The following is a 20,171-nucleotide window of genomic DNA, read 5'->3' as shown; positions in this document are numbered from 1 at the left end:
ATAAAAGTGGGGATGATCAGATAGCAAGTAAGTGGAATGTGCAACTCAGATAATGCCAAAATCCATGGAGCTCATGCCTGATGTTAATTATCAAGTCGGCTTCATATTTTTCAGTGCTAGGTTTCAGGTGTCTTACAAATGCTTACATGATGTTTTTGTGTAAACTTATCACCCTCTTATACATTTATACACTTTTACCTTTTGTATAAGCCCACCAACCCATGTCCTCTGATTGCTTATCCACACATTTAAGAATATTTGTTGAAAGCCTAGTAAGTGCCAGTATCTATAGTAGGCATTAGGGATACAGAGTTGAACAATGAACCTGCTTCCTGTGCTCAGAAACTTCCATTCTTACGGAGGATCCAGATCACAAGCAAATAAAGGGAAGCCCAGCACATTAGGTGCTGTTTGAAAGAGATAAAGCATAGGATGCTGTGTCCTGGGATAATGTAAGGGGGGAGATGTTTTTGGACAGAGGGCTCTTTCTGGGGACAGTGAAATTAAAGTTTAAACTGAAGAACACAAAGGAGCCGTCTTTTGGCTGGGTGCAGTGGCTCACACCTGTAATCCCAGCACTTGGGAGCCCAAGGCAGGTGGATCACAAGGTCAGGAGTTTGAGACCAGCCTGGCCAACATGGTGAAACCCTGTCTCTACTAAAAATACAAAAAATTAACTGGGCATGGTGGCACACGCCTGTAACCCCAGCTACTTGGGAGGCTGAGACAGGAGAATCGCTTGAACCTGGGAGGTAGAGGTTGCAGTGAGCCAAGATCGCGCCACTGCACTCCAGCCCGGGTGACAGTGTGAGACTCTGTCTCAAAAAAAAACAAAAAAAAAACAAAAAAACAAAAAAACAAAAAAAAACCCCAAAGGAACCATCTTTGCAAAGGCCATGAAACAGTACAGACCTAGGCATTTCCTAGGAACTGATGGAGCCCAACAAGGTTGAGATATAGGGAGGGGGAGAGCAGCACATAAAAACATGGGGAATAGGCAGAGGCCAGAGCAAGCTGAGCTTTGCACATTATAAGGAGGCTGGATTTTATCTGAATGGTGATGGGGAGGGTATTAAAGAGTTTGTTGAAAGTACGTAGGGGAGGAACATGATCTAATTTTAAAATATTACTTGGGCTGCTATGGGGAGAGTGGCTTGTGGCAAGGGTGAAGGGTGGGAAATGTCAAAGCCAAAGGCCTAGTTTAGACAGGGCTGTAGTATTCAGGCAAATAGGATGGTGACCTGGACAAGGACCATCAGTGTTGTGTTTAGGTTACATGGCAGTAGTTTGGGCAGATCCTTGCCTCCCTGTCCTTCTCTGTGACAAGTAGCAGTCCTCAATACATAGTGTGTGGTGACAGAGCCATGTTAGTTGGGGACCCACATGTGGCAGTCCCTCCCTTCTTGAGGAGGGCCTCCTAGGTACCACTACAATCCAGCCTAGGCTTCTCCAGACTCCTTGGGACTCCTGGCAGCTTGCTGGGTTTTAGGGCTTGTGTTTTGGAAGCTGAATTATTCCTTAGGTTTTTCTCCTAAAACTTGAATTTTTTTTCATGTCTTCTGCCAGTGCTGTGAACCTTCCCCCACCCTTATCTCTAAGTTGTATCTGAAGCATTTTTGTTGTTGGTTTTGCTTCCATATGCAAATAACCACCCCCAAAAAAGTCAACAGAACCACTTTCATGTTTAATTCTACCTACTTTTTTAAACTCTAAAAGCGACACCTCAGTTTATAAAAATCTGTTCAGCCCAGTAATTTAGACTTGGAGACTAATAAATGATTTCCTGTCTCCATCGAGATGAACAGTTTGATTTGGGTTTGAACATTTATTCTCACTGGTACTTTTTTGCCTCTGAAGGACGTGGAGTCAAGGATGGGAGGAGGTCATAGTTTAGCACTAAGGTGGGCAAGGCCCAGTTGGCCCATGGCGGAGGGATGTCTCCTTGCCAGCCTACATGAGCCCCAGCAAGTCTGGTCCTGAGCCTGTTGTAAAGCAAGATGGTCTTTGCTGTATTTATTATCTCTGAATCTGACTTGCTGGTATCTGAATGAGAGGAGGCACCTCTCCAAGAGAAACACATTACTGGGGTGTCCTTTTACCACTCAAATTCCAGCACTGGGCATCTCCCATGTTATTAAACTTTCATTATTTCTATACCTGTTGCAAATAACTGCTCTTTTTTGAGCTCTTTTTCATTCATTCAGCATTTGTTAGATATCTGATACATGGCAGGGACTAATAACTTAGAAGATCAGCAGATACTGTTCCTATCCATACATCATAAACTAGCATAAATGAACATTAATCAGATAATCAAAAATAAGTTGTCAGCTGTGACAAGGGCAAGGTACTGAGATTAGAATGAATTGAAATCAATGAGTACAGATGCATAAAATATGCAGTTAACACTTACAGGAGAGCTTACCAACCGTAGTCAGTTTCTCTAAGTAATAAGGCATATTTATTGAGTAAACTTGTATTTGTAACTGTTAAACAAAAATGTATCTGTTAAAGCTTTCCTCAGTCTCGTTTTAGTGATGTATTTCTCACAGTGAAAAAATCTGGAATGGTAATTATAACAGCAATGGTTGACATTTATTGAGCACCTACTATGTGCCAAGTTCTGTTATTCTAAGTACTTTACCTGTGCTGATTCATTTAATGCTCACCTCAGACCTGTGTAGCAGGTGATGTTATGACTCACATTTTATAGATGAAAAAACTGAGGCACAGACAGGATGAGTAATTCGGACAGGGTCACATGGCTGGTTAGTGATTGGGCCAAGGGCGCCAAACTCTACCCTGTATTGCCTACTCTCTTTGCATCTCATGCTTTGCTCTGTGAACTATGTCAGTTTTCTTCCAATTTTTCTAAAATTATCAGCAGAGCTTTCACAGCCATTCCTTTTTAATTCTTATTACATTTCCTTATTAAGTAAAAGAAGAAATGTGTTGAACTGAGTGAAGTTTCACCAATAAAACTTGACACTTTTAATCCAGTCTCTGTAGATGAAGAGTATTTCCAGGAGCTCTCTATTGTTTAGAAGGAATTTGATAATCAACTTTAACATTTCATATAAAATAAAACTGAATTCCAGATGTTTTCCTTTTGTGCCTGATTCAAAAGAGCAGACTCGGCTTTTAGAATAACATCTATAATTATTCAAGATTTAAATATATAATATTTTACATGTTTGTTTTAGTACTTAAATTACTTACTCTCTTTTAGTACTTAAATTACTTACTCTCTTTAAGTATTTGAATAGTTAACATTTAAAATTACTTTGCCTTCTATGTGTCTTTTTTTTTTTCAAAAAAATAAATAATAAGGATGCTATGTGATAAGGGATATGGTCTTTTAGGAAAACTTGAATGCCCAGTGCACCCAACGGAGTTGGTGTTTGCCCTGGACCAGTCCCGGGATGTCACTGAGCGGGAATTTGAGAGGATGAAGGAAATGATGGCTTTCCTGGTGAAAGACATTAAAGTCCGGGAGAACAGCTGCCCCGTGGGAGCGCGCATCGCCATCCTCTCCTATAACTCCCACGCCAGGCACCTCGTGCGCTTCTCAGATGCCTACAAGAAGAATCAACTTCTCAGGGAAATTAAAGCTATTCCTTATGAGAGATCCCCTTCCAGCCGGGAGATTGGCAGAGCAATGCGGTTTATTTCCAGGAATGTCTTCAAGCGGACGCTTCCGGGGGCGCACACGAGAAGAATTGCCACATTTTTCAGCAGCGGTCAGTCTGCGGATTCCCAGTCCATCACTACGGCTGCCATGGAGTTCAGCGCGCTTGAAATCATTCCCGTGGTGATCACTTTCAGCAACGTGCCCTCGGTCAGGCGCGCATTTGCGGTATGAGGGTGAAACCTTTCACACGACAATTCTTATTTTTCTTGCCTGTGTTCAGAAGCCCCTATACTACCTTGCCTTCAAAATCAGGGTCATTTGTTAGGAAGTTTAAAAAATTCTGGATCGTCAGAGTAGAATAAGTATTTCTTACTGTGTACTGGGAACATGTTAAGCTCTATTAAATGGGATAATGTCTATGCATTAACCTGTTTAATTTTCACAAGTAGTGTGTATAAAATAGATGATGAGAAACTGAGCATGCAGAAGTTAAGCCACTTTTCCCGATTCCCACAGCTAAGAAATGACAATGTCAGAACTTCAAGTTTGCTGCTCTAGTGCTTCCCCGGGCTACTCTTTGAGTTGCCTCTGAATCTAAAGATACAGAATCAGGAGGCCAGTAAACATACATGTCACTTAGGGTAGTAATTGTTGCTGTGTGATAAAAGCCAATTGGCTGATTTTATAACTTTGCTAATTATGTAACGACCTGCAATTTATAAAGGAAAAGCCATTCCAGTTATAGCTTCTTAGCTTGTGGAGTAAAATTGGAAATGTGTTGCATTCCTAAATAAATCACCTGGGATTAAGATGACTGAGGATAACTTTAAAATATCCCGTTAATAGTGGCTCAGTGGCAGGGCTTCATCACTGGGGACCTGCTGGGCCCAGCAAAGCGTGCTTCCAGTTGGCCTCTTGGCACCACACGATGTTCTGTTCTCCATGTGGAGACCATGAATGGGGCCCAGGGAGCAGCGAAGAGGCACTGGAAAATTTAACTTAAATAAGAAATGCAGGGCTGGGTGCAATGGCTCACACCTGTAATGCCAACAGTTTGGGAGGCCGAGGTGGGCGGATCACAAGGTCAGGAGATCGAGACCATCCTGGCTAACATGGTGAAACCCCGTCTCTACTAAAAATACAAAAATTAGCTGGGCGCGATGGCAGGCACCTGTAATCCCAGCTACTCGGGAGGCTGAGACAGGAGAATCACTTGAACCTGGGCAGCAGAGCCAAGATCGTGCCACTGCACTCCTGCCTGGGTGACAGAGTGAGACTCTGTCTCAAAAAAAAAAAGGGCCAGCCATTTGAAAATTTGAGAAAAGAAGACATACAAGAAACAATCATTGTCTTCAAGCATATGAAAAAGTATTACTGGAGAAAATAAGCCAGCTGAATTCCAAATTTGCAAAATCTCTTATTAGAGAAACTGGGGGTGACAGCAGTAGGAAACTTCAGGTTTTAAAAGAGAACTTTTGAAAGGCAATGTTGATTTACTGGGCATGGATTAATGCCGGTGGACAAGATGTTACCTTTTTCTGCAGGTCTTTTATAGGGGCGGTCACTCACCTGTGGAGGGTGACTTCTATTTTTCCTAGATTAGAAGCTAAAAGTGGCCTTTTGAGGCCCTTTCCACTGCTCTAAATTTTCTGTGGAAGTGTTGAAATAAGCATAACAGAGCTGGAATACATTTCTCATCTGTAAAATGTCAAAAGCAGAAAGTACCTGGTTCCTAGAGTTAGTGTGAAGATTAATTGATGCAACACTGCATTAGTGCTAGTGTCACTCAAGAATGACAGCTTTTGGCTGGGTGCGGTGGCTCACGCCTGTAATCCCAGCACTTTGAGAGGCTGAGGTGGGCAGATCACGAGGTCAAGATATCAAGATCATCCTGGCCAACATGGTGAAACCCCATCTCTCCTAAAAATGCTAAAGTTAGCTGGGCATGGTGGCATGTGCCTGTAATCCCAGCTACTCAGGAGGCTGAGGCAGGAGAATCGCTTGAACCCCAGCAGGCAGAGGTTGCAGTGAGCCGAGATCACACCACTGCACGCCAGCCTGGGTGACAGAGTGAGACTCGATCTCAAAGAAAAAAAAAATGATAGCTTTTGCTTTAATTATTAGCATTCAGTTGCTTGATCCTGAACTAAAATTTGTTTAATAATAATAAAATCTAGATTGTAAAGGAGTTGAAACTGCTATTATTAATAGTAGCATCATTGAACTAATCTTAGAACGATGCAAATGAAAGGCTGATGGATCAGGTTCAGATAGGGAAATGCAATAAAGTAGAAAAGGGCGGGGCTGCGCTATGCAAATGTAGCTGCTATGAGAAGCAGCAGTAGCTACAAAATTCTATAAGTGATTTTGGTTACACAGTCCTTGTAATTCCCTCATCCCTTGGTTTTATTTAGTCATAAAAGAAGATAACTCTCTCCTGACGCAAATTGTGATGTAAACTTAAACTGACGCCCACCCACTCAAAGGTGTGTGCACAACGTTTAACTTCTGAAAATGTACTTTGTGTTTTAAACTTTTGAGTGTTCAGTCTGACCTAGAAATTGATGAATCTGGTTTCTTGATTCTACTCAAATCTTCTAGAAACTCTTTACTCCTTTTTTGAAAAAGTTCATCTCAAAAGAGCACCAATGAAGGTTTAAGTTCTTGAAAAGACCCCCATTAATGTAAGCCACATTGGCCCCCAACACTACCAACTGAAGTGTGATTATCGGATTCATGTTTATTTTTCCTAATGTATGGTGTGTGGCAATAGGAACAGTATCTGCTGATGTTCTAGGTTACTGGTCCCTGCCATAGATCAGATATTTAACCAATGTTGAATGAATGAAAAAGCTCAACAAAGAGCAGTTCTTTGCAACAGGTATAGAAAGAACAAAAGTTTAATAATGTGTGAGATGCCTCATGCTGGGATGTAGGTTAGTAAAAGAAAACCCCAGTGATGCATTTCTCTTGGAGAGGTGCCTCTTCTCATTCAGGTATCAGCAGGTCAGATTCAGTGATAATAAACACAACAAGGACCACGTTGCTTTATAACAAGCTCAGGAACTCAGACTTGCTATGGAGTTAGAGATGAAGTCAGAATTGCTCCCAAGTTTCATCCAACAGATGTTTAGTGAGTGCCTCATTTTATACACCAGGTACTGTCCTAGGGTCTGAGGATGCAGGAGCAAACTGGAAAACCAAAAGGCCCACCTTGACATTGGAAGATGAAACCAAGCAGGGTTGTCTGGAAGGGTTCAAAACAGAGCCATATATGCAACTTGGTTAGAACCCAGTGTCTGACATTACAGAAGAGAAATTACATTACTACCTCTGTTTGCCGCCTTTTTCTTTATTTTATCCATTCTCTTCCGTTGTGCTTTACCTACGTTCAAACTGTTGTCCATTATTTTTTAAGAATAGAACTTGAAAGTCTCATGACACAATTGTGTCAAATGACACAATTTTTATTGTGGGTCCACATTTTAAAACCCTAGTTTGTTTCATACCTACCAAGGCTTTTCTAAATCTTGATCCATCTGGGAGTTAAGTAGTCCAGCGTGAAATTTGGTACCTGTGCAACCATGTGTGTTGGGCCTCAGAAGCACCCACTCTGACAGCATGTACTGATTTCCCTGTGTTTTAGCAAATGGACTGTGATCACCATCTTGGAAGTTTTTCATGATAGTATGAAGTTGAGTGGCAAGTTGTGCCCCCCTTCACAAATGGAGGACCATTTTTTAATGGAAAAAAACATGTTTTTTGTTTGTTTGCTTGTTTTGTCCCTAGGAATTTGCCTTTAGATTTGTTTAGCAATTGCCTCTTCTGATAAAATTTTACTTGCTGCATGTTGAGGCTTCCAATCTAGGGTGACTCTCCCTTTCCAATATTTTTATAAGAAATATGTCTTTTAGCTAGCCTGGCTTTTTATTTTACACTGCTGTGTGGCATTGCTGGTAAGGGGAAAATTAAGTGTAGTTTTTGATATTATAGATGATTCTCGTGATTGGAGACAGAGTTGAAATGGGGGGAGACTTCTAATGGAAAATAAGCATTTTAGTACCCAACCTTTTTATTTTGAAGAGAATTTTTATTTGTTTATATATCACTGTCTAAAAGAAAATTATTCATAATATTCATTGTATTTTTTTCTTAGATGTTTAGAGATGCCCCATGATGTTTACAGAGGAAAGAGTGGGGTATCATTCAGAACCATTTGCTAAATGCCCCAAACCTCCCATCTTTGAGTGTAATAGCTGTGCTTTCATTTAAGCTGGTGCTTCTTTGAATCCACAAGAAGTGAGCAATAAGAAACATAAATAATAGGTCTCTTTTATTTTAAATCTCTAGCCCACATTCACTTTAAGGAATTTTTCTGTAATATGCTTACTATACTTACTCGAGTGATATGTGGTAGGATGAATGAACTCTAAAACTACATCTTCCAGACTTTACTGACTGAAAGATTACTTGGTCAAGGGGGAAAAGGTTGGGGGAAGTGGGGAGGTATTGGGTGAGAGTGCAGACCCTCTGTGGACTCTCACCATAAAACAGCTCACTAGAATCAATGAGAAGGTTGATGTCGCTCTAAGTTGACACCAGTGTGTTGATATGTGATTAAATGTGAGCCTAAACTAACAAGGACCAACACCAGAAATATGGAAGTGGTCACATTGTAGTCATGCAGAATGTGTAGAACACAAGACTAGTTAGCAAATGGCAGCAATGTTTGGGCAATGTCTTGAGAAACACTGCTCTTAAGTTAGAGACCCACTGATACAAAACTCTAATCATAAAGGTAGCTCATACAGAAGATGGAAGGTAGCCCTTGTTTGGGGAGAGCAAAACTTAAATTGGAGCCTTCCATAATCCACCCCTTCTGGGGCTCACTTGGCTCATCTTTAAAATGGTGAGAATAGATGACATGATTCCTGATTTCTTCTGGATGAAATGTTCTGTGATTTTTTTTTCCCCCTGGATCCTGATAGTTGGCAATAAGAAAGCTCTTGGCCCTTCCCAGCTAGTCTGAGCTATGCTGTCTGAACTGAACACTGGGTTTGGTTTCCAGTCATTTACCACAATCCAGATGGAGTGAAGGCATGATTTACTTAAAACATTGCATAGAGATACCTCTTAATAGCTATTAATAATGCAGACTCTTTCTCCTGGTGTATAGTCATGACTACTTTGTTTACAGATCACAAAAACCAATTTAAGCTAGCTTAGGTATACCCATATACACATATCCTAAGTAGAATTTATTATAAGTATCTGGAGCCAAGGTGTCCTCTGGTCCTGAGTCCAGATAAGTAGCCTTTGCTTTTACCCTGTGCTCATGTAACCTCCCAGTAGGTTCATTTTGCCTGCTGCCCACATAGAGCTGATGTAGCATGCTGGGGAATTGCAGTAGAGAAAGAGCTTAATTAATGCAGAGCCAGCTGAACAAGAAACTGGGATTTTATTATTACTCAAATCAGTCTCCCTGAGAGTTCAGAGGCTAGGGCTTTTCACAGATAGTTTGGGGGAAGTGGGCAGTGGTTAGCCAATGGTGCTTGCTGCTGATTGGTTGGAAGTGCAATCATAGGGGTGTGGAAAATGGTCCTCATACACTCTGAGTCAATTCTGGGTGGGGCCACAGGAGTGGTTGGTGGATTCAGGTGGAGCCATTATTATTAGAAATGCAAAACAACTTGAAAAGACATCTCAAAGAGCCAATCTTCTGTTCTACAGTAGTGATGTTCTCTGTAGGAGTAATTGGGAAAAGTGCATATCTTGCGAGCTCCAGAATAATGGCTAGTAATGGATAATATAGCCCATTGTTCCTGAGGTGTCCAGGATCCCCTTTTTACCCTCCAAAGTGCCTCATAGATAAGCAATTTTGTTTGGGTTAAATCTTTCCCATGGTGGAAAGATTTAAAAAATAAGGCCATTATAACTCTTATTTTTGGTAAGGTTCACCCATTTCTCTAGAAGAGAAATAGGTTCCAAGATAGAAGACTCATTGAATCCAGATGGACCCACTCTTCTCTGTCTTCCTTAATATTACCAACCTACTGGACCCAGTCCAGCTTCTGCCTGACCCAGTCAGACATCTGAGGCCTCTAATTGGATGCAATCCTATTAATTATAGGATCCAATCTGATCTTGGACTCAGCCAATATAGAAATTACTCAAATAAACTTAAGCTCAAAACACAAGTTTGTGGAGCTTGAATCAAAGAGAACTTACCCATGATCCCAGTTGCTGTGAGAGATCAGTGGTCACAATAGACCAGGCAGGTATATTTACCTAGTCACTTGGTGCTCCTGGGAGTCACTGGAAGTCCACTTTGGATCCCATTTTTGATACCAAAGTGTTAAAAACTTTAGGCAAGTTAAATTTTGCAGAGTTTATTTGCACTAAAAGTCATTTGTAAATCTGTCATTGGATCCTTGGGGTGTTGCTTCACCAGCTGGAAACCTCTGTGGCCAGTGGTGCCTTTGCCCAAGTTTTTACTCAGGCCCACTAGGCTCGTTCCACCCATTCATCCTGGCGGGCTGTGCTTGACTCACACTACCAGCCTGAATCTCACACCCACCAAGGGCAAGCAAGGCGTGGGGCAGCAAGGGGTGTGTGAGCAAGTGAGTGTGGCATGGCAGGGAGGCAGCTCCCCACGAGGCTGTGGCTGGACCAGGTGTACCCCAAGCAGCTTCCACAGATGGTACTGGAGAACACGGTGGCACCTGGAAGCTTGGAGATGCCAGGAACTGCAGAGCCCCAGAGAGGGTGTCACAGCCCTGACTTGGCAAGCTCCTAGGTCTGGGCTCCAAAAGGTTGCAGCTCTTCTCTCCTCTCCTCATCTTGTTGTCACCCGCAACGTGGTGAACAAGGGGCATGTTTCAGCCCTGTCTGTGTTACAGCTCTTTTAGCTCCACCATTCAATGGATCTTGAGTTCTTGTCCTGCATCCTGGAAGAATGAGGTACACAGACAAGTGGAGGTTGAACAAGGTGAAGAGGAGCTTTATTAGTGACAGAGCAGCTCAGAGGAGACCTGCAGTGGGTAGCTCCTCTCTGCAGGCAGGGTCTCCTGAAAAGTGTCTGTCTCTCAGCAGAGAGGAGGCCCTGGGGTGGGTAGCTCCTCTCTGCAGCTGGTCATCTGGTGGCCTCCTTGAGTCTGTCGGAGTCCGGGGTTTTTATGGGTTTCAGAGGGGAGGAAGTGTGTGCTGATTGATTCATGGGAGGCCATGGACGGGCCAGAAAAAGCACGATAAGTTCCCATTTTGGTCTGTCAGCCCAGCCCCCAGGCTTTGGGCCACTCCTGGCTTGAAGGTGGGGTTTCACTGAGGACCTACCCCTTTCCATGCAGAGGCTGGCTTGTCTCCTTCTGTCATCCACTGGATCCCAGGCTGTTTGCACTGAGGGCCAGCACCAAGCTGCCCTGAGCACCCCTCTTGGCCTCTCGTGCTCATTAGCACCCAAACTCGGGAGGGGGCTGAGGCAGTGAGGCTGGCATGTCAGCAGTGCCCCTAGTGTGTGCACACTTGGCCGGGTTGCAACAGTGCCTGGGCTCAGTCTCAACTTTGCTCCAAGATCAGAGCAGGTGCCGGAGCAGGGAGAGGCTGGGTAGTGGGAGCAGGCACTTCTGAGCTGGTAGGGGCAAGGGTTTCCTGGGTCTCCAAGAGTGCAGAAATGTGTGGGCCCACAGCTAGGGCCAGGCGGCTGCAACTGCTCCCAGGAGGGCAGGACCCCTGCCCACTCCCAGCCCCCAAGAGCACAAAGATGCCTGGGTCTGGAGCCACAGCTGGATGGCTGCAGCTGTGTTCAAGGAGCAGGAGCTCTCACCCTGCCAACTCAGGAGTGGGTGAGGCTTCCACCTGTTCCCAGCTCCCAGGGCTCCATGGAGTGTGCAGCCCCGACTGCACTCAGGTAGCATGAGCCAAGCACAGTCTGCCAGGCTGAATGAGTGGAACAAGCCTAGTGGGCCCGACTGCAGCCAGCATCATGGCAGTGGCCACTCCAGGTGGGCCGCCGCTGCCATCAAATCGAGCAGCCCTCAGAACCAGAGGAGTTTCAGAGAGCTGCTCTTCACAATGTGGCAGGCAGTGTTTATGGATGAAAATGGAAGTACAGAAACAGCTTGACTGATTACAGCTTGGCCTTTGCCTCATTTGAACATGGTCTAATCAGTTGGCCACTTGCGACTAACTGAAGCACAGCTGCTATGATTGGCTAAGACTCTACTCTTTGTAAAAAAAATAACAACTCCTAAGATAGGTTTTCAGTTAGTACGTACTAAGTTAGGTTGCAGTTGGTTACATGAGGACTCAAAGTACAGAGGTGTCCTCAGGCCACATTTACTTCAACACCATATCTAGTCCAGTCAGCTCTGGTTGAAGACTGAGTTACTCCATATAAACAACTGCTGAAGTTCTACCTCTGTGGATTAATTATGGTGGTGGCGGATCTTCCCAGAGAAAGAGAGTAGTCATTAGCTTAGGACAGGAGAATCACAGGGAAAAACTAAAATATCATCTGAGTCATCTCTTAGGCATTAGGGTCATGCCTACAGTTTTTCTTTAATTATCTGTGATCTCTGGGTCGATTAGCGCAGCTCGTAATTCTTGTTTGGAGCCTCCTTATCTTCCCCCTGTTCTCTACCCTCAAACTCCCCACATGGGTTACTAGCAATGGGGCCAAGTTGGGAAAGGGTTGGGAGTTGTTCAGAGAACTGCATGGACATAGATCTGAGTGTATTTCAAAGACAGCTTCAATGCCTAGTTTATAGTAGAAACCTGAAGATTGTTTATAAAGGGCATCCTGTGATTTTACATGGTTCTCTGAGACTCAGGTGGGGGAGAGGAGGTCTCTGATACTCTTCCTTAAATGGCTTCAGTGTCTTTTGATCGGTCCTTTTAACCTTTCATTGAGCTTCAGTTTCCCCATCTGTAAAACTGGGATGATGAGCATAAGAACTCACTGTATTGCTGCAGTAATAGATATGAAAATGTTTTGTGGTCATTACCCACATTGTACTCACCCTGTGTCAGTAAGTGCTTTACAAATGTGAACTCATTTAATGCCCACAGTAGTCCTGTTAGGAGGTAGTAGTAGTACACTCATTTTACAGATGAAGAAACGTGGAAAATAAGTTGTCATATAGCTAAATTGAGAGTCAAGGTTTAAACCCAGGCAGAGCTTTAGCCATGCTCACATGCTGTGCCTCCCCAGCACCTTCTTAGAAGGAGCACTGTTACTCTCTCCAGATGTCAGTTCTCTATGTAGTCCTAAGAGGTTCTTGCAGCCCTACCCACTAAGCTCTTCTTTCTGTTGCTTCTGCTTCTTTTAGATTGACGACACTGGCACATTTCAAGTAATAGTGGTTCCCTCTGGAGCTGACTACATACCAGCATTAGAGAGACTCCAGCGGTGCACTTTCTGCTATGGTAAGACCCACAGAGAGAAGATAATTTGATCAGGCCTATTAAGCATGTTGAGTCACCATTGGCAGGGGCAACTGGAACTTGGCAGCAGGGATACTCATGGCCTTGGGAGGACTTCTCTGGGGTTCTGGATGCGCCCTGTCACACTTCATCTTCCACAGATGAATCCTCTCAGCTCAGCAAACATGGTCTCTCCCTATATATCCCAGCAAAAGAGTTACATTCCAGGCCTTTCTACATAGTGCAGCTTACAGGAAACGGTAATTATTCTTAGAACAACTTAGCCTACTTCATTGCCAAGTTTTTATGCTATAAAGTATATTTATGTGTTTTCTAAATCTCAAATGTTCACAGCCACAAAGAAATGCTTGAAAGCAATTCAGCACCCTCCTACCTGCTTGGGAATATTTTTTAGTACAGTCAAAGTGGAAAATAGCAAAATTCATACATTTCTCATTGAAAAAAGTCTCCCAAATATTAAGCATCAGAAAGATTTGCAGTGTTGATTTATTTATAGTGTTGTATACATAATGTATAGGTCTAACTAGAAAACTGAACTCTAATCTTCCATTTGAGTGTTCTAATAACTACAAAGTGGAAGCCACTGGAGTCACTGGTGGCTGTAATAGCTAAGAGATATAAAGCATTTTCTATCGGCCATGCACTGTTCTAATTCATGTAGTATCAATGATGGTGATAATGACAGTTAATACTTAAACGATTGTGTTTATATTCCAAGCACTGTTTTAATATCTTTAAATGAATTATGTCATTCAGTCTTTAAAATCACCCTAAAACATTTGAACTACTGTTAGTTCCATTTTACAGTTGAGGAAAATAAAGCTTAGAGATAATAATTTGCTCAGGGCTTCACAGCCTTATCAAACCCAAGGCGGCTAACTCTAAACCATTTGCAGTTTATGAAAAACAGAGGTCTCATTCTTCTGCTCCCTAAACCTCTCCATTTGAGCCTGTAGAAAATGCTTGATTTTTCTCCTTCACATGTATCAGTGAGGTGAAAAAGGCTGCCATATAAATGACCTAAATGAGGAAGGTAGTAATTCTGAGGGAGAAGTAGGGTTTCTGGTCTTCTAATAACCCCTCTTCTTTCTGTCTTCCCTCTGCTCCCCTCTAGTAAATTTCCCTCTCTTTCTCTTGACTGCACAGAATTGGTTTAGGCACTGGCAGTCTTACTCAAAACAGTTAAAGTGCTTTACATACTGTGGGGAGGTACATTCTACCCCATGTATTCTCAGTTGCTTTTTCAAACATGTCAGTTTCAACAGTGTGATGGTATGTTGCATAGTCAGAAGTTGCACATGTGTGACTGGGGATAGATTTTGGCTTCATTTCTTGGCTTAAAACCTTGTTTTGTCTCTTAGGCGTATAATAAAAGATTTTGGCTGTCGTTTCCTGCAATTAAAAATCCTACAAAACTGAGCAAATGGGCAGCCTACTGTCCCTGATTTTAGAAACTGCTTTGCACACAGGTGACTGTTCTATCATCTGACCATTATACAGGACCATAAAATTTTAGTAAATTTCAGTAAGGGAATCATAACTTATCCAAAGTCATATCTTTATTGAGCCCATGAACAAGACTGTAGTGAGAATTTTGTTACATCCCCTAGGATCAGCACTCTGCTTATTAATCTTTCATCTAAGCTTTTATTCGTGGCCTATACCTATATATCTAGTACCAGCTGTCCATAGTCATGCTACTCCATGTTTCTTTCTTATCTTTGGTTATTAAAGAGGCTATTTTCATTCTCAACTATCAATTAGTATTCAAAACCTAGGATTATAAAATATCAGTCCTGAAAGGGGTCTGTAGGTGAGTCTGGTCCTACCACCTAATTTTGCAGAACTATGCTGAACTGAGGCCCAGTGGTGACTTGGCTAGGGGCACACAGCTTGTTACTGAAACGAGACCAGAACCCAAGCATCCCAGCTCTCAGGCCAAGGGACCTCCCCACTACTATACCACCTGGCCTCATCTCTAACAATAAAATGCTGACTTCATATATAGAAACTTCTGGAAATACTCGTGTGTCCTTTGGCAAAATTATTTTACTATCCTGGCCACAGTCTCTTCTGTAAAATTACAAGGTTAAATGACCTCTAAGATCCTTCCATTTCCATTTTTTTATTCCTCTGAATATTCATTGTGGTCATATTCAATAAAATCCTGTCTGTTTTTAGTACTATGCATTCTTTTATTAAATGAGATATGCATATTTATAAAATGACCTCATTTAGGAAAGTCCATTAATATCCAATATTCATTTAACAAACATGTATTCAGTTTTCAGCTAATGAGCACTATGGAAATGCACAGATGAACTTTGTCCTTAAGGATCACTCATAGGTAGACATTGAGTTATAAACTTATTTAAACTGAAATAAAAGATACATTGCTTTTTTCACTTTTACTTTGTAAGCACTTCTTCATAGTAGAACAGTATGAGCATAGTGATAATATTGTCAATCTAGAGCGATCAGTCACTGTTATGTTGTGATACAGTATACCCTTGCATACACGAGACAAACTGTCCACTTCCAAAGACATAAACTTGAAACACAGCCAAGATTAAACTTCTGTTGAAAACAGCTTAATCTTTAAAAGTCTGATAGCTTTAGTAAATGGAGTCCAAGACACAGGCTGGATATAAAATCTGTACTTTTGGGAGACAGATGCAAACCATGTACTAGGAAATCTTCCTGTTACTATTAAAGTATTTAGTCACTATTTTAACATCAAAGACTATGCAGTTTCTAAATGTCAAAATATTTGACATGCTATCTTCCCTTTTCTATTTCTACTTAATAACCCAGAATGACTTTTGGTTCACAGATGTATGCAAGCCAGATGCTTCTTGTGACCAAGCCAGACCACCCCCTGTGCAGTCTTACATGGATGCTGCTTTCCTTCTGGATGGCTCCCGGAACGTGGGAAGTGCTGAATTTGAAGACATAAGAGCTTTCCTGGGAGCACTATTAGATCACTTTGAAATCACCCCAGAGCCGGAGACTTCTGTCACTGGAGACCGGGTGGCCCTATTGAGCCATGCTCCCCCCGACTTCCTACCCAACACTCAGAAGAGTCCAGTTAGAGCTGAGTTCAATCTTACCACCTATAGCAGTAAGCGCCTCATGAAGAGGCATGTGGATGAGTCAGTTAAACAACTAAATGGAGATGCTTTTATTGGTCATGCCTTACAGTGGACTCTGGACAATGTCTTTTTAACTGCACCCAATCTGAGAAGAAACAAAGTCATATTTGTGATATCTGCTGGGGAAACCAGCCACTTAGATGGGGAAATCTTAAAGAAGGAATCTTTGCGAGCCAAATGTCAAGGGTATGCCCTATTTGTATTTTCCCTTGGCCCTACCTGGGATGACAAGGAACTGGAGGATCTCGCTAGCCACCCTTTGGATCACCACTTGGTCCAGCTTGGCCGAATTCATAAACCTGACCACAGTTATGGTGTGAAGTTTGTGAAGACCTTTATAAACTCAATCAGGCGTAAGTCATAAAATCTGTTCTTCTCTGCACATTAAGAATATACACGGTATCACTAAGAAAAGGTTGATGAGCTAACATGGATACTTAGAAACCTCTTGTCTGTCTTCAAGGGCACTTCAGGGTCAGAAAGGAAAATATATAATGACAGATGGTAGAAGGGAGGAAACCTCTGGTTCCTACACATTTAGTTTTCTGGCTCATTTTTTTTTTATGCCTCTGGTTCCTATGGAGAAGCAAGCATAACAAGCAGCTGTTCACACATCTGTCTTCATGGAGCAGTGCAGTCCGGGGGTGTGAAGTCACAGCCTGGACTTTAGCTACAAAGTAGAAATCCTTGCCATGTAACCTTAGCATACTGCCCTTTGATGGAAAGTTTTATCTGTTAAGGCACCAAAAAAGAGAGCCAAAGAAAAATTAAACAGTTCTTGGCTTTGCTTTCACAAGTTCCTGAGGCAGAGTTTGAAGTGTTAGGAGATACCATTTTACCTGTCAGAATGAAAAATACAGCCTTGCAAAACTTTCTTAGCCTTGTTAATGGCTCTTTTTATGATGCCAGTAATTAGTGTAACTGGTGCCCATTAAAAAGAAACATGGGCTGCATTTCTTGGAGTAAGTTTGCCTTGAAAATATGCAATCCATTTTGAATGCAACAGGATGGATAACAATAAGCTGTATCCTAATATGATTCTGAAGGGTGAAAAGCACTTGGTAGGATTTGCAAATGTTTTCATGGTAAATGATCCCTTGCAGTCCAGATACAGAAAAATGAACACACAGGCTAAAGAATACCCAATGTGGCTCAACTGAAGTCCTAATTGTGTCTCAAATGTGCCTGTGATATTACATGGCAAGCCCAGTTAAAGCTGTAGAGACATAGACTTATCAATCATTGTAGGGTGAGGTCTAAAGAAGCCTTGGAGATTGTTGTTGGGGCTGATAGTATATCCTCTATGATTCAAACTGACTCTAGGACCAGTAGTACCAGTGTCACTTGGGAGCCTATTAGAAACATAGAATCTTAGGACCCAGCGCAGTCATTCTGAACCAGAATCTGCATATTATAAAGATCCCCAGGTGCCTCATACGTATATTATGGTTTGAGAAACACTTGGATAGGAACAATAAGCTCCCAGAATGAAATTTATGTGGATGTATTCTGGAATAGAAGCCAGAAAGAAAAGCTAAGGATAAAAGGAAAAAAATGGGGATGGGGTCATTCTGAAGAAAAGAATCATAAGGCATTTGTAAGGGTAAAAAAAGTACACCTCTCAAGACTGATAAACTTGTAAAGAAACTCTCATCAAGAGTTTGGCAAGAAGTTGGAAGAAGTCTTATGATGGAATTTCCTTCCCCACTCCCCCAAAATTCTTGGTAGTGGTTTATGTGTTATTAGCCAAATTTTATTAGATAAATAGCATCACCCCCTGCCCCCAACTGAGGAAAGGTAAAAAGATGTTTTAAGAAAAAAGTACTTAGGGTACGTGAGAGATATATAAAGTGCTTTGGAAAAACTATAACGATGATGAAATTATATACCATTCTTCTGGAACTTAGATCTATAAATCTGCAATCTTTAAAATGTAACTATGAAAGTACAAGTCAAGAAAGACTTTGCATAATCATGTTCAAGTCTACATGCTTAATTCCATAGCAGGCCCACAGACTTGCACTAACGCACTCAACATTAACATATATTTATTGGGGAACTTCTCTGAGCCACTCACTGTTCTGATGCTGGGTATCAAGGAGTGACCAAAACAGTCCTGGTTACTGACTAGTCTTCTGGTCTAGCTCCTTCGCTTTGTGGCTCTTACTTAAATATACTGTTATAGTAGAGTTGACTGTCAAGCACAGTCCACATCAATCAATCACATTTTCTAAGAGAAACAAAAGTGTTGACAAACCATCTGATACTTAACACAGATAAAAAGAAATTAAAATTCAAGTGCTCAATAACAGTAGCCTCATAGTCTTAGGCCATTCAGTCCAGAGCACACAGTCCTACCTACAACAGCAGCTCTGGAGACAGTGTTGGATCACAGTCCAGGACCAACTTGCTACTTATCATGACCCTGGGTGACTAGGAAGAGATCTAGTTGTGTTTAGCAAATCTATTTGATTTAATGCTTCAAAGAAATATAGAATACATTTTTAAGAATTCCCATCAAAAATGGCTTTTAAATCTTTACATGGTACAAAAAGAGGCATGCTTCATTGTTATGAAAAATTAATACACTTCCAAATGAAATGAGCCACTAATGAACTGAACCCAAGATGTTAGTGCTGTTGTTACTGATTCAAAGACCATAAAGAAAATGTTTTTTCCCTTTGCATTTTGATATTTCTAAGAAGCAAATAAATAAATACTCTTGTTAGTTTATATCAATTAAAAGCCAGACCATTAGAACTGGCTCATGGTATCTCCTCTAATGGTTGACCTGCTTTAGCAGCTAAGAGGATCTTACTGAAAAGTTAGTTGAATTCACCTATAAATTCAGAAGGGGCGTGTTTTCTAAAGTCGGTTTTAAAGATTCCCCTGAGAAATCTGCTTTCATTTCATGTGACCACCTTAGTTGGTATTTTTCTCGATGGCTATTTAAAACAGTAAAGCGGCACTTTGTGTACAGAGCAGATTGCAGTAATGTTAACAGTCATGAATAAAAGACTCATCACAGGCTTTTCTCTTCTAGGTGCAATCAACAAATATCCACCAATAAACTTAAAAATAAAGTGCAATAGACTTAACTCTGCAGATCCAAGGCAGCCCCCGCGACATTTCCGAAGGTATTGTCTGCTTGGTGTTACTTGATAAACGAGAATGCCCCCTGCCTTTCTTCTCTCTATTTTCCTCCTCCTCCTCCTCGTCTTGCTTTTCTTCCTCCTTCATCTGACATATATGATGGCTGCAGCCTACCTTCAGATGGTTTTCCTAAAGGGAAGTAGGATAGGGTGTGTGTGTGAATGAATATATGTGTACATTATATACATATATACATATAGAGAGTAGCAAGATAGTAACTGTTGGAGAATATAGGTGAAAGATATACAGGTTATTTATGATTCTGTTCATTCTAATTTTCTGTGAATTTCACAATTAAAAACTTGTAAAACTTAGTGAAAGAGTCAACAGTAATAAATGTGTCTGAAGAGAAGCTTAATAAACTATAGAAAATGCTGAAACAGAATGCAGAGATGATCAAGAATTTTATAGACAAAATGAAATGGGAAGATCTAATCTATATCTAATTGGAATTCTAGAAAGATGAAATAGAAATAATGAGAGCCAATATTCAAACACATAAAGAGATGATCATTTTCTAGAACTTATGAATGACATGAATTCACAGATGAAGAAAAAAGATGTAACAGGCAAGATAAATAGAAAGCAACAGTTGGACATACTATGGGGAAATGCAGGACACCAAGACAAAACTTAAAAGCAGCCAAAAAGAAAAGTCAGATCATCTACAAATAAATTATAATTAGGCTGGTAGGTGATTTATCAATTGTAACAGTGGAAACCACCAAACTATTGAATAACTTTAGTGGAAGAAAATTTCATCAACTTAGAAAAACTGTCTTAAGACAATTTAG

At 41.4% G+C, this 20,171-nt stretch overlaps 1 protein-coding gene across 1 annotated transcript in view; it reads left to right on the top strand.

The window, feature by feature from the left end:
- COL6A6 (collagen type VI alpha 6 chain) overlaps positions 1-20,171 on the top strand; it is a 111,235-nt gene that overhangs the window by 79,413 nt on the left and 11,651 nt on the right. The window contains exons 32-35 of the mRNA XM_038002892.2: positions 3,363-3,856; positions 12,958-13,054; positions 15,906-16,577; positions 19,268-19,361. Coding sequence (XP_037858820.2) covers positions 3,363-3,856; positions 12,958-13,054; positions 15,906-16,577; positions 19,268-19,361 — 1,357 coding nt within the window. The remainder of the gene's footprint in view (positions 1-3,362; positions 3,857-12,957; positions 13,055-15,905; positions 16,578-19,267; positions 19,362-20,171) is intronic.

Source organism: Chlorocebus sabaeus, chromosome 15, assembly GCF_047675955.1.
Source record: "Chlorocebus sabaeus isolate Y175 chromosome 15, mChlSab1.0.hap1, whole genome shotgun sequence".
NCBI lineage: Eukaryota > Metazoa > Chordata > Mammalia > Primates > Cercopithecidae > Chlorocebus > Chlorocebus sabaeus.
Note: the sequence above shows the minus strand (reverse complement) of the source record. Positions and strands in the feature narration are given on the sequence as shown.